Raw genomic sequence first — 15,313 nt, 5'->3', positions numbered from 1 at the left:
TTTACCAATACCTTTGTTCCTTGTGATTTTCATGCCCAATATCTGTCTTGCTTCGCCAAGATCTTTCATGTCAAACTTCCTCGATAACTGATCCTTGAGCCTATTGATCTCCTTGACATTTGATCCTGCTATCAACATGTCATCAACATACAGGAGTAGAATGATAAAAAACTCATCGAACCTCTTCACGTAGCAGCAATGATCAGCATTGCATCTAGAGAAACCTATCTCTAGCATGAAGTTGTCAAACTTCCTGTACCACTGCCGCGGAGCCTGTTTCAATCCATACAGGCTTTTCTTCAGGCGACACACCTGCTGATCATCTCCATTATACCCCTCTGGTTGTACCATGTATATCTCCTCCTCAAGATCCCCGTGTAGGAAGGCTGTCTTTACATCCATCTGTTGTAACTCCAAGTTCTCTGCCGCTACCATGCTCAACACAAGACGAATAGTAGTTAACTTGACAACAGGTGTAAAAACATCAGTAAAGTCAATACCGTATCTTTGTTGGAATCCCTTTACTACGAGTCTTGCCTTGTACCGCTTCTTCCCGTCTGATTCTTCCTTAACCCGATAGACCCATCTGTTCTGTAGGGCCTTCTTTCCTTTTGGGAGCTGACACAATTCCCATGTGTTGTTTTTCTTCAACGAGTTCATCTCGTCGTTCATCGCAAGCTCCCACTTGCTCTTGTGGACATCATTGACTGCCTCTGCGTAACATTCGGGTTCTCCACAATCAGACAAAAGCAAGTAATAAAGAGAGGGGGAGTACCTATCTGGGGCCCTTCTCAGCCTCGGTTCTCGACCTAGTGCCAAGGGTGTGCTGCTTTCAGTAATCGGTTCCTCCGATACTGGTTCTGGCTCTATCTCCGTTTGTTCGGTTTCGTCCGTCTGAACTCCCACTGAATCCGTATCTGCTGGTCTCATGATCCCGGAATTTGAAATATCGAGATCAACAAATTCCCTTTCCTTCTTGTCATCGTCCGGGCTTACCTTCCTGTCGTTGTACATTACATCCTCATTGAATATAACATTCCTGCTACGAATTATTTTCCGGTTTTGATCATCCCAGAATCTATACCCAAATTCGTCAGTCCCATACCCAATGAATGTACATTTAATCGACTTAGCATCCAGCTTAGTCCGATCATCGTTCAAAATATAGGCTGAACAACCAAACGTACGTAAGAAAGAAAGATCCACTTTCTTACCACTCCATACCTCTTCTGGTATCCTGTTGTTCAACGGGACAGAAGGCCCTCGATTGATCAAGAAAGCAGCCGTGTTGACTGCATCTGCCCAAAACATCTTTGGTAGTCCGCTCTTCAATCGCATGCATCTCGCACGCTCATTCAGTGTTCTGTTCATCCTCTCAGCAACGCCATTTTGCTGAGGTGTCCCCGGGATTGTTTTCTGCATTCGGATTCCATGGTCGGCGCAGTAATTCTTGATACCTTCACTGTTGTACTCGCCACCGTTATCCGATCTGAGACATTTCACTTGTAGACCTGTCTCATTTTCTACTAGTGCCCTCCATCTCCTGAATGTATCAAAGGCATCAGATTTTCTTTTTAAGAAATACACCCATACCTTTCTAGTGGAGTCATCGACGAATGTCATGTAGTACGTTGATCCACCAAGAGATGACACTGGTGCTGGTCCCCACAAATCAGTGTGAACAAGCTCCAACTTTTCTTTCCTCGGAGTTCTTCCTGTGGTCAAGAAGCTCACCCGCTTCTGCTTTCCGAACACGCAGTGTTCACAATGACCCACCTCCACCGATTTTAACTCGGGCAACCGTCCTTTCGACTTCAGCACGTTCATTCCTTTCTCGCTCATGTGGCCCAAGCGATTGTGCCACAGGTTAGCCTGCGATACAGTTCCTGCAAAGGGGATGTTTGAACTGGATCCTCCCGCCATGTAGAGCGTTCCCGACTTTAGTCCTCGAGCCAAAGTCATTGCTCCCCGACTGATCTTCCACTTCGCGTCTCCAAACGTCGTGTGGAATCCATCACTATCCAGCTGTCCGACTGAGATCAAGTTCCTTTTCAGTCCTGGTATGTGTCTCACATCATGTAGGGTCCAGCATGACCCATTCGTTGATTTGATCCGCACATCTCCCTTTCCTACAATCTTGAGGGGTTTGTTATCTGCAAGATAAACTAAGCCAAAATCACCTGAGGTGTATGGCTCCATGATGTCTTTGTTGCTGCATGAGTGGAATGAGGCCCCTGAATCCACAACCCAATCATCGGAAGAACTGCTCACACTCAACAAGAGTGCATCCGTGATCTCCTCCGTCGCGGCATTCGCTGTCCGGCCCTCCTTTTCCTTCTTTGGCGCCCGACATTCGCTTTTCATGTGTCCGGGCTTCTCGCAGTTCCAGCACACCATCTCCTTCTTGCCCTTGTTCTTCCCCCTGGACCTTGACCTTGACCTTCCACGGTATTTACCCCGTGTGTCAGGTCTCCCTCTGGACTCTGTATGTAGTGCAGAGCCAGATGATCCACCCGTTTGCTTTCTACGGGTTTCCTCGTTCAACATCATGTCTCTGATGTTGTCGAACTTCATCTTTTCCTTCCCAGACGAAGTGCTCACTGAAGTAACAACCACATCCCAACTGTCAGGTAAAGATGAAAGCAAAATTAACGCTTTTACCTCATCGTCAAACACGATATCCACAGACGCCAGCTGTGTCGTGAGTTGGTTGAAGTCATTGAGGTGATCGGCCACCGACTTCCTCTCCTCCATCTGCAACCTGAATAGTTTTTTCATCAGCATAACCTTGTTCATTGCTGAGGGTTTCTCGTACATATCGGCAAGAGTCTGTAGAACTTCCTTCGTGCTCTTTGCTCCCTTCACATGATAGGCGACATTCCGAGAGAGCGACAGGATTATTGCGCTCATCGCCTTTCGATCGAGCACCTTCCATTCTTCATCACTCGTCTTCTCGGACTTCTCTGCAAGTGGTTCGTACAGGTCCTTCCCGTACAGGTAGGCCTCCATCTGCATACGCCAAAACCCAAAGTCGGAACCATTGAACCGTTCGACTGGAAACTTTCCCTCCATCTTAACTCCTTGAACCAGGCTCTTGATACCAGTTGTTAGGAAATGGATCGGGTTAAGATGGATAACAGGTGGAATATGAAGGCGATAAAAGACACACGAATTTGTTAACCCAGTTTGGATATAAATCCTACGTCTGGGGGCGATACCAAGCCAGGAGAAAACACTCAAAGAGGAGGAAAATTGAGGAGTACAACACACACACACTTGTATGCAAGTCTTCACCACACGTGAAAGACAACACTCACCCTCGTCTCAACTCTTTCTTTTCTCTCTACTCTATTCTACTTTGCTCTATGAAACAATGCTAATAAGAGTAGTATATATAGCCATGACTTATCCTTTTTCCAACTCAACTTGGGAATTCTAAGTTGAATCAGGTTATCCTTTTCTTCTTCAAATCAATCTTCACAACTTAACAGAAATCGGAGTATTTTTTTAGACAAATATTTTCTTGAAAACTCTCATAAATACTGGTATATTTCTTTAAATGGAAAAGGACAAATACAATGTTTATTAGTCATTTATAATGATTTAATTTTGGTGGATGAACATATTAATTGATTTGGAATTCTAAAATGCAGATATTAGTTAGTTGCCATATATAATTCCACCTACACCACAAATTTCACTTTTTTTAAAACTACTTACCTAAATTAAATTTGACCCTATTGAATTAATTATAGAACGTATTTGTCATGATTATTTTTTTTTAATTATACATCAATCACAGTATAAATGTATTATACTTATTTGGTTTAAATCCGATTAAACTCGATTCGGAATATAAACCTCCCTTGTGTTTTTCCTAGTAGAGGAACAAGTGAGAAATACAAGTAGGCAAGGTTGCTTACATCTACTGTTATTGACCACCACAAATATACAAGAAAAAGAAGATGGATTATAGAGGTGGAGGCCACGGCAACCACCAACACCGCCGCCACCACCGTGTTGTTGTCAAAATCACAATACTAGTAGCGCTGGTCGGCCTGACACGTTTTGCTCTGTATCAGTCCGGTTATCACACTCAGCTCATGCAGACATCTTACTCATCCTCACCCCTCAAAGACTCAAAACAACAAGGAAATCCATCTCCGCCATCTTCCACCACAATGCAACGGCGCGCTCCATCCTCCTCCCACCAGTTGAGATCTAAAGATGTTTATGTAACTGTTTTCTTTCGACTTTGTAATTCTTTTCTAACAGTTTAAACTTTACTGTTACGGTCGAGTTTTATTTCTTTTTCTATTTTGCCTTCAACCAGGGGATTGACGAGGAGAATAAGTTGAAAAGAACGTTGAAAAGGGCAGTGATGAAGGATCATAAGACTGTCATCATAACTACAGTAAATGCAGCATGGACAGAACCAAACTCCATATTTGATCTTTTCATGGAGAGCTTCAGAATTGGGAATCAAACACAAAGTCTTTTGAAACATCTGGTTGTTGTGGCTTTGGACCAAAAGGCCTACTCTCGTTGCTTGGACGTACATCCTCACTGTTTTGCCCTCACCACGGCCGGAGTCGACTTCTCCGCCCAGGCATTCTTCATGAGTGCCGATTATTTGAAGATGATGTGGAGACGGATTGATTTTCTGCGGTCTGTTCTTGATATGGGATATAATTTTATTTTTTCGGTAAGTCAATCTTTTTTTCACCTAAATTTATCCTAAATATTTGCACGATTGTCCCACATTTCCAATACTATATATATACCTGCCAACAATGATTTGAAGTCATTGATTTCCAGGATGCTGATATAATGTGGCTGAGGGATCCATTTCCAAGATTCTACCCGGATGGCGACTTCCAAATCGCTTGCGATACATACAAGTATGACTCGACAGATTTGCGCAACTTGCCAAATGGAGGCTTCACCTATGTCAAATCAAACAATCGGACCATCCAGTTCTACAAGTTCTGGTACAATGGAAAGGACTATTTCCCTGGAATACATGATCAAGATGTGTTTAACAGGATAAAGTTCAACCCTTTTATCGTGGAAATCGGGTTGGAGATCCGGTTCTTGGACACTGCTTATTTTGGTGGGTTCTGTCAACCCAGCAAGGATCTTGATCTGGTGGTCACAATGCATGCAAATTGCTGTATCGGATTGGAAAACAAGATCCATGATATTAAAATGGTGATTGAGGATTGGAAGAGCTATATGGGATTAATGGCTGTTACGGGTCGAAAGAATTTGAGTAACGGGAAGTGGACTGCTCCATGGAGGTGTGGTATGAAAAATTCCAAGAACCGAAGAATTGCACCTTTCAGATCTTTCAATGTAAATTAGTATTGCATCTTGAACTGTATTTTACCTATATGTGTACAACTGAAAGTTCAATGGGAAATCGATGGAAACGAAGGCAAAGATAAAGAAGAGTTCACCAAGTATACATACTTCATTCTAAGAAAAAGCAGATCGTTCGATATATCTAATCAGGGAAGGTATGAATCACAACAATCACCATTAGTTTTGTTTATGGTGCTCTGTAACAACGATTGTTAAAATCTATACCATGTATGAAAATGGCAGAAAAACTACTTTGTTTCTCTTTGAGCTCCTACTCTGCCAGAGCTAAAAATCTCGACAAATGGGTGTGTGAAGAAAGGAAAATGTTACATGGAAATTGACATCTCCAATGGCAGTCTAGCGGAACATATTAGGGAGTGGACGTACTGCCATAAATGCATCGACCATCTGCAGGAATACAAAGGAATGTCAAGTGAGTTGTCACCCAACAATTGCATCACAATCTAATAATCTTATAATTATCCAGTTAGGACTTTTGGTAAAAATAGGCTTGAGAATCACACATCCATCTCTTAAGCTCTCTTTGTCCTTTGGCAGCAAATACTGCATTAAGAACTATAGTGCAGAAATTTTACAGTTACTACGCAAAAGTCTACTAACAATACCCAGCAAAAGAAGAAAGAAAGTTTCTGCATGAATTTTAGATGAGGTTATTATCCTTAGCAGAAAAGTTTAGGAGAAAAGATTAACATGCCCGATATAAATTTGGGATAGACCTTCCAGCATTTGTTACAACAGAAACATCTGAAACAAAGGAATTAATGACTTTACCTCATCAGTCACAGCAGCTCTAGCCCTGCGGTGTCTTTCAACCAGTTCAGTTAAAACTTCGATAAGACGCTTCTTCACTTCACCTGTTAGCATACGACCTGCACCGTATTCCTGTTTGATCAAGAAATATAGCATTTCAGTGATCGTGTATGGAAACATATGAATTTGATTTAGCCACAAATAAAAAGGCATGCACCCCCCCCCCCCCCCAAAAGAACAAATAGGAAACAACAGTACTTACTGTTCTGATGTGTTCAAGTTCAGCATCATCCTCCAAGAAAAAGCCAAGATATTTAATAGGTATATCTACCTGAACAGTTATCAAGAAAGGGTGGAGAGAGGAATCAGTCCAAATCCATGAAAGAGTGCAAAGCATTGAAGGGGATAAATGGGTGGTTCTGATCCAAAATGGGCAGAATTCAACATTTCAGCAGCTGTGCTTCTAATGAAATTAAATGATCTATTTTTTTAGAGGTGTTCATTGAAGGTTTACAGATAACCACTTTCTAACATCTTAATCTGCCAGATCTATAATAAAAACATTCAACGCAGAGGGAATAGTTTATATCTGCAAATTAAAATTACCAAGGCAGAAAGATGAAATTGCCAATACCTCAAGGTTTGCTCCATACTTCCTGTGATTCTCTATTGAATCTTGTCCACCGGAGAAAGCATATCTGTTTACCTATACCAAATATTATCATCAGAAAAGAGTGAATAAGAAATGGATGAGTATAAAGGAAATTGATGAAGAATATTCTCAAGTAAAACCTTGTTTTTTATATCCTTAGCAGAATCAGTCACATATATAGCAGAATTTGGATCACTGGCAGACATTTTTCCCGTCTCGCCCTGCAGATATGATTCACAAAACTAGAAGTCACACAAAATGAATGGCCAAGTTAATCTTGCCGAGAATTCTTCAGATTAGTGAAGATAGTATATGTGGGTGAGTTTCAAACAACAAATAGTACAGTCATGAAACTTGAGATAGAGTACACACTATCTCGTCCTACTTTCACATTAAACAATATAAACTAAACTGTTGCAGAGAAATAAATATATTTTAGGTGCTGAAGCTATGTATATTAATCTTGGTTTTGAAGCTTCTCCCTCGAGATAACTAAGTTATGTCATATGAAATGCATGACCACACCAGCAGTAATAACAAACAAAAAAGGAAAATTGTTCTCAACTCTTAAGTTGGCATATTTTGTCTGTAAGAAAATCAAATAGAAACCTGAAGGGCAGGAAAGAATGATGATTCGATCAAAGCAGGCTTGTGATAACCTATTCGTGGAGCAACATCTCTTGTCATTCGGAAGTAAGGATCCTGAAATAAACTCATCAGACTTAAAACGCAAGAATCGATAGAAATATCAAGTACAGAAAAACAAGAATATTTTTCATATGCGCTAGAATTTCTACTAGTTACTAGCCTAGAGTTGGTACTTCTTTTAGTAAAATAAGTACAAGCATCTTAAGGATATGAAGCAAAAAGAAAATGCTTAAGGCCTAAGGCCTGGCAGCTTTGTCCTAAAAGGTCTTACATTACTGAATCATATGGATCAGACTTCATAAACAAATAAATAGAGAACATGGTTCACTTATACACCAGCTTGTTGGTGACAGAACTTATGCAACATGTGCAAATAACAGCGTCAACTTCTCTTAGCGTATTGTGAAATATGATGACAGCGTAAGCAACTCACCTGTATAATATTCAAAACATAATGCTCGAACTATCACAATGGTCACAGGATAACCTTAGCTGAACTGCTTCATTTGATTCACGTTTTCTTATGGTGTCCACTTAGATAAAATTATATTACTATTGAGGCAACTATTGCATTAACAAGTATAACAAGAACTACTGAATGCATCTGGGAGGAAGAAGAAAAAACCTGGTCAATTGCACAAGGAATCAGGCATCGCAGACTATCTTTACCAGAGAATAGATGTGGAAAAGAACTGGGAAACGATGGAGCTGCCTAAAACCACGGCAATCACCAAAAGGTTAGTACCATGCATAAAGAGAAGAATGAAAGTAAACCAAAGTAGAAAATTATATTCTCTAAGCAGCACACAAAATCACATATGTATGCCTATTTTTCAGGTTATCTTGTAGACTCAGTGGCATTACATAACAAAAGGTCAACAGTAACTTTGCAGCAAAGACTACAACAGGCAATTTGATCATGATCCAGGATGTTCCTATCAAAACAACATGTTCCACAGTTGTCAGGATAGCAGGTACCAGGACAGCTACCAAAGACAGAAGCAACATACTAGTGGCTCCTGCACATACTCTCTGACCAATTGGAACGAATGGCAAAAGAAAGCCTCTACATTTGCATAAATCATACAATTACGAAAGTTGTTCTTGACAATTATTTTCTTTGCTCTTCTGTTGTTCCCAGGTGCATCTCAGATATTTCTTGTTTATCTAACCAGATCAAATTTAAAAAACACAGAAAAAACAATTAAGGCACCATGCAGTAAAGCAAATATATAATATAATAACTACAGTAGCAACAACTATTATAACAAAAATAGTAATAAATGCTTATTGGACACTATCATAAGGAACATTACACATCAGATCCTCAAACATCGTAACTTATCAAATGAGAGGCACAGATTGATACCTGCACAGGTGGAAAGCTGACTTTGCCAATGTGATCTTCTCCACTGAAACCAAAAATACCAACTACCTGCACTAATACTTGAAACATTATTTCCAGGTTTGAAATCTATGGATAGTTGGTTACAGTAACCATCAGCAGTGAGAAAGAATAGAAGTTTATCAAATCATTTCATATCATTATCACCTTATTATATGTGACGCACTTTGCAATTTTGACCATGTTCTTGTAGAAGGAACTGCACAACAAATTCCTTGGTCAAAGTACTGCTAGCATAGTATGAAACAGGAGATTTCTCTACTGAACAAACCATACAAAACCAAAGAAACACTAGGATCTATGTAATATTCAATGGCAATATGCATCTCTAACATTTATCAAAAAGTATATCACAATTGAATTGAATTATTTAACAAGAAACTGATTCATTGAATAAAGACTAGTTTTACTAGAAGTAATTTGTTGTGCATTATGGATAACAAGGTAAGATCTAACAGGGACGACCACAAAGTAGCTGGAGGAATTTGGTGATGACAGGCCACATAATGTAGCATGAGATCACAATAATTACAGTATAAACAAGAAAGCAACTAAGTACAAAGTACAAACTACAAACTAAGGTTCCAGATAGATGGAGACTGAAAAGAAAACTGCTCACCCTCCAACATAATCAAAATCAGAGAAAATAAATGTCCTCGAAACGTCAAACCCACAAGCAATTATATCTTTAGCATTTTCACGTGCAAGTCTCTGACTTTCCTCCACTGTCAAATTCTTCCACATGCATTTCTCATCATCAGTAAGTTGTATCACAAGCGGCACTTTGAATGCATCTTGCAGATACCTAAAATAAAAAAAGCGCTTAACAATTACGAAAGATGATGATAAGCATAACGCAAATCAATCAGAAAACGCTTGTCGTCCCACTGTCAACTAGTTCCATTACTTGGTGAACATAAAGGGCACCAGATGGCCCAAATGCAAAGCCTCGGACGATGGGCCTCGGCCCGTATACAGATAAAACTTTTCTCCCCTCTCGTACGCATCCAGGACGTCATTGAAATCACGGTGCGCGAAGAAGACGCCACGGCGAAGAAAAACGTGGGGCGGGCGGGCGGTGAGACGGGCAACGCGGTCGACGAGGGATTGGTCGAGACGCTGGCAGCCGAACTTGTCGATGAGCTTGTCGTAGTCAATTTTTCCGCCCTTCTCAGCTGTTACCTCCCATGGGGTTACGATTTGCTCCTCTTCTTCTTGTTTCTGGTTCTCCATTACTGTAGAGTTGAGGGTGAGGGTGAGAGGAAGGGGGGGAGAAGAGGATGGGTAGGTACTTCAGTAGGGTTTTTCGGACGGAAGGGTGTTTTCGGGTTTTCTATAAAATATTTTCCCCAAATAAGGCAACTGATTTTAGCTAACAAAGAAAAAGAAAAAAGATAATTATATTCACACCTATAATTTATAATTTTTTTTATACAAATTATTCATATTTTTTAATGTAATATCGAAACTACCGTTGAAAATAAACAAGGAGTGATACTTTACTTTAAATTTTAGATTGTAGTTTTTAAACATTAGAAATTCGTGTCACAACTAGTTTATCAAGAATTCTACATACCAAAATTGCTAGTCATGTTTAGAATGCAGTTTCCTTGCACGAAACAAAATACATGGGGCAAAATTGATTGTGCATTATAATTTCATGCGAAAACTGGAGTGGCTGATTCTGGGGAAAGTAATAACCAGCCAAATCCAAACAAGAGGGCACGCAATATGATCTGAGGACCACAACTACTGGGATCTTGATGGAGTACATGTCAATGACTTCACTTCATTACAGCAAAAAACTTTATCAACATGGACAAATGAAGCCGAAAACAAGCGTTATCAACAAAAGTGTTGCTTCAAATTACACCAATAAGTATTAAGTTTCATATATAGTACAATAACCCCGTCAGGTCAAGTCAAAACCACACCACGCTGAAATGAAACACCAGCAATCCAGCATTACACCAACTGTTTCTCACCGTAAAGGGGACAAAAGGGCTAAACTAATCAGCAGTCCAAAATCTTCAACTACAGTTACATACAGCATTTGCTTTCACTGATTGCAAAAGTTCAACTGTTATATCCAGGAATCAGAAGCTATATTAAATCAGCCACATTCATTGGCATTTCATCGATCTGTGTACTGTAGTATTGCTCGATATCTCTGAGGATTTTGATGTCATCATTCTTCACAAAATTTATGGCAACACCCTGCACATCAGCATGAGAACGTTAATATTTAACAAACTATGCATGGGTAGTTATGATTGTCTATGAATTTGAAACACCAGGATTCCCTAGAATCACACCACCACCCTTATCAACTTGTTTTAGATGTTCCAGTTGAAGGATAAGTACTGCATAGAGGGAATAGGGTGTCTCAAAAGACTATTAAAATACCTTTCTCCCAAAACGCCCGGACCGTCCAATGCGATGAATGTAAAGCTCTCGGTTGTTAGGAAGATCATAATTGATCACTAAGGAAACCTATGGAAACTCAACAAAGACACTAGATCAATACTCATTCCATTTATATAATAATATTTATACAAGTAATGGATGGCAGCATGTGGAAGTTAAAAAGCCAATCCTGCAAAACTACCAAGTGCTCAGAAAAAATCACTACTAGTTTCATTTGTATAATAATATTTAACTCATAATGGGAGGAAGCGAGGGACTGAGGGTGGTGGCCGAGATGAAAAATGGAGAAAAAGGAAAATAACAAATCCTGCAACAGTTCAAAACTACGAAATCTCTGGAATATCAGCACTTTTTGATGAACAATTTCGATTGACAAACCACTCAAACAAGAAATCATTCATCCACAAAAATAATTGGTTTGAATGTTTACCTCAATGGTCTTTAAATTGAATGATCTAGTCAGGTTATCATATAATGAATCAAGTCAGATGGTCAATGTTTCAAGTTAATCATCTTTGATGGCCTAAAACTTTTTGATAGGGGAAGTCCAGAATGACGTACCATAGGTCTTACTATCACCCAAGAGAGGGTAAAACTTTCAGATGTCTAGAAGTGTATAATTATCTCATATGTCCAACTTTTCATTTCTTTGTCATCTTTTATTGAACATAGTTGCTTAACTGGCCACCAGTGTAAAAGAAGTTAGATAAGCGTGTGAGGTGTCTAGTGTCTTGCGCAGCATTTCTTTGCCTCTCTTCCCTCTCCTCTGAATCTAACAGAAAATACAAAGTAGGAAAAAGAAAAAGAAGAGAAGATAGACACCTGTTGAACGTCCAGTCCCCTGGCCCAAACATCTGTTGTGATAAGAACTCTAGTCTGCCCAGATCGAAATTCTCCCATAATGGCATCCCGTTCCTTCTGTGGCATATCTCCGTGCATAGATGAGACAGTAAAATTATTCTCGCGCATTTTTGCTGTCAACCAATCGACCTGTCATATATGAAGGAAAACCATAAAAATGAGTGGACATGACTGGTTAGAGAATCAATTACTCAGCACCAGAACCCAGCTATCCTTAGTACATAGTATTTATTTGCATAGGTTACTTTGGTTTTCCCCACCAAGTATTTGATGTAGCGGATTCCAGGGATTACCATGCGTTCTTCCATTAGATACAAGACTTCTTTAGCGTGGCAACTCGCTTTTCCTAGAATTTATAATACCTTATCAGCCATTCTTTTGTTCTGTTATTACTGTCAACTGTCAAGTACACCCTCTAAAAAAATGATTCACAATTATTTTGAGAAAGTAATTTTCAGCACAACTGCAGGATTATCAAATCGACAAAATAATAGAACTTCAGATATAGTGAGCCTCACAAATTTTGAAAGTCTAGGAAAACAAACAAGGGAATTAAACAGCTTTTGCACTAAAATCAACATTTGAAATATTTTAGCATGTTCAACGCAGATTGGCACTGAATACTTAGTCATATTACCATTTACATAGTACAAAATCTGAATTTAAAATGAGGGGAAAAAATTACCTTTCGCTTTGTGTTACAGAAGATAACAGCCTGGGTGATGGTAAGGGTATCATATAAATCACATAAAGTATCAAATTTCCATTCTTCTCTCTCCACTGCGACAAAGAATTGTTTGATTCCCTGCAAAAATATGACATAAAAGATCAGAATACAAGAACCAGAACAGGAATTCCGATGCAAATTCGGCATCTGGAAGCTAAGGCATTTTTGCATACGGAAGAAAGTGCTTGGAGATTTCCACGGGAAAGGACAAAGGAAATAGAGACATTAAATAGCAGAACTGGTAATTTGGGATCTCATCAAGCCAAATCGCAATATATGATATATCATGCATGATACTCGCAACTTTCTGTTGTTTCTGCTACTTATAAGAATGTTTTTTAGTGGTTTATGTCACGGGGTAGGGCTAAGAGACTTATATACACATCCAGATGCCCCTCCATTTAATAGCCTCCTATTTTCTTTCCTTAATCAGATTGAAATATATTTACTCATTTAAAAAAATAAAGAATAAAAAGAAGCCTACCTCCAGTGTCAATTCATCACGCTTTACAAGGATCCTAACTGGATCGGTCATGAACTTACTTGTCATCTCCAATATTTCATTTGGAAGGGTGGCAGAGATTAGGACAACCTACAGTGATACCACACAAAAGTCAATAATTTGATGAATGAGAAAATACAAGCCCTAAAAGTTTTCCACCTTTCAGGAAGCTTTGTATTAATGAAACATGCACACGAGAAACACCAACCAATAGGTCGAAAGTTCTACACTATACACAACAAAAATAATAAATATGTTCAGAATATCACACAACTATCTCAAGCAAAGTCCATGAATACATGCTTGCAAATGCTATATAAGCAAAGCTTAAGTCCATGTGTTCCCAGGTATATCCATGTTCTCAATGTTCATATCTTCACAGAATGTTTCATCAGCATCTATATAACTGCCACCTTTCATATATTTGAACACCTATTTCAGGCACCTTATGTTACATAGATATCATTTTATAGTTAGAAGTTTGAATTGGATAAGACAGGTTTACAAACTACTTCTATATATTTTCCATGTAGGAACTGGGAAGCAACTTCAGAAGTTTCATGACTCTAACCCCAGTGGGGGGTAAAGAGAGGGAGAGAACCTGCAGCTCAGGTGGAAGATATCTGTAAACGTCATATATCTGATCCTTAAAGCCTCTGCTCAGCATTTCATCTGATTCATCCTAACATAATTCCAGGAAGAGTACATAATAAGAATAAGAACGACCTGATTAAGTATGCAGAAGAATTCAGTATAAGATGCCCACTAATACATCAAAAAGCACCATATACTGTCATGCTCGAGCTATACCAAGTAATCAAATAAGAGAAAAAATGAAACTCACCAGAATTAATAATTTGATTGCTCTAGTTCGTAAAGTTCTCCTCTTGATCATGTCGCAAACTCTGCCAGGAGTGCCGGACACCACATGAACTCCATGCTCTAGTTTTCTTATATCCTCGCCCACACTTTTGCCTCCAATGCAAGCATGAGCTTGTACATTTATATAGTCACCAATTGCCAGTATTACTTTTTCTGTTTGGGCAGCCAACTCTCTTGTAGGTGACAGAATCAAGGCTTGGACCCTAATTTTAAGGAACAAGGAAATAACGTAAACATCCTTGAAGGATATAGATGTTAGGGCAGAAGATGGGAGGAAAGTGTTTAGGTTTAACAAAAATAAACACCAATTACATCGACCCTAATGCACCTCAGGTAAAGTTAACACACAAACATGGTTATGTTATCTAAGAAAAAAAAAAAAAAAGGACCTGAAATTCCAATAAATTCCATAAATACCAGAAACTATTTGTATCTTCAACTATTAACAAACACAGACACTTAAAGTAAATAAACACCATTGAAAAACATAAAAATAACGTCTGAACCTAAAAGTCATGATCCCAACTTCTGGAAAAACACAATTCACACGTAATTTCACAGGAGAGAAAGGGAGGAAAAAAATACAACCACAGAAGTTCGTTACCAGAGTCGCAATTATGCTGCATAAAAGGGGGGAAAGCATAAAAATCATACTCAGAGGACTTGGTGTCGACAATCTGGCAAACAGCGAGGGCAATCATAGAAGTCTTGCCCGTACCAGATTGCGCCTGAGCAATTACATCACGTCCAGAGATAATCGGAAGAACCGCACGCTGCTGAATGGCGGAAGGCTTCTCGAATCCGTAGTTGTATATTCCTCTAAGGAGATCATCCTTTATGCCCATCTCGTCGAAGCTCGATATAGGCTCCACGCCTTTCGACGTCTCAAATACGAGCTTACCATCCTCCTCCTCCATCACCCGCCGGCCCCCGCCTCCTCTCTGCACCGCCGCCGCCATACTGCTCTTATCTCAATTGCGTCGGAGGGAATAGTACCGGGGAATTGCTATTGCTAACGCGTAGAAAAAGCTCAAATAACCTAGGTTTGGGTTTTGCCCCCAATTTTAGTTTCAG

General features: G+C 39.5%; 3 protein-coding genes across 3 annotated transcripts; 1 reads left to right on the top strand and 2 right to left on the bottom strand.

The window, feature by feature from the left end:
- Window positions 1–3,915: 3,915 nt before the first annotated feature.
- Window positions 3,916–5,375, top strand: LOC105155927 (uncharacterized protein At4g15970-like). The gene is made up of 3 exons (XM_020693123.2): window positions 3,916–4,235; window positions 4,334–4,705; window positions 4,819–5,375. Exons 1-3 carry the CDS (start codon window positions 3,966–3,968, stop codon window positions 5,362–5,364), a joined length of 1,188 nt encoding a protein of 395 aa, XP_020548782.2. The 5' UTR covers window positions 3,916–3,965; the 3' UTR covers window positions 5,365–5,375.
- A 79-nt stretch (window positions 5,376–5,454) lies between these two features.
- Window positions 5,455–10,167, bottom strand: LOC105159166 (Nucleotidylyl transferase superfamily protein). Its single transcript, XM_011076169.3, has 11 exons — window positions 9,748–10,167; window positions 9,460–9,645; window positions 8,988–9,039; window positions 8,805–8,870; window positions 8,061–8,147; window positions 7,397–7,489; window positions 6,928–7,008; window positions 6,770–6,841; window positions 6,398–6,466; window positions 6,157–6,267; window positions 5,455–5,772 (listed from the first exon to the last, which is right to left on the bottom strand). The coding sequence occupies exons 1-11, from the start codon at window positions 10,071–10,073 to the stop codon at window positions 5,722–5,724; spliced, it is 1,194 nt and encodes a 397-aa protein (XP_011074471.2). The 5' UTR covers window positions 10,074–10,167; the 3' UTR covers window positions 5,455–5,721.
- A 515-nt stretch (window positions 10,168–10,682) lies between these two features.
- Window positions 10,683–15,313, bottom strand: LOC105159075 (eukaryotic initiation factor 4A-3). The gene is made up of 8 exons (XM_011076054.3): window positions 14,894–15,313; window positions 14,202–14,442; window positions 13,959–14,039; window positions 13,340–13,447; window positions 12,814–12,933; window positions 12,090–12,257; window positions 11,247–11,333; window positions 10,683–11,057 (listed from the first exon to the last, which is right to left on the bottom strand). The coding sequence occupies exons 1-8, from the start codon at window positions 15,196–15,198 to the stop codon at window positions 10,944–10,946; spliced, it is 1,224 nt and encodes a 407-aa protein (XP_011074356.1). The 5' UTR covers window positions 15,199–15,313; the 3' UTR covers window positions 10,683–10,943.

This window comes from Sesamum indicum, linkage group LG1, assembly GCF_026168435.1.
Source record: "Sesamum indicum cultivar Baizhima isolate 11 linkage group LG1, ASM2616843v1, whole genome shotgun sequence".
NCBI lineage: Eukaryota > Viridiplantae > Streptophyta > Magnoliopsida > Lamiales > Pedaliaceae > Sesamum > Sesamum indicum.
The sequence above is the reverse complement of the archived record's forward strand: the minus strand, read 5'-3'. Positions and strand labels throughout refer to the sequence as shown.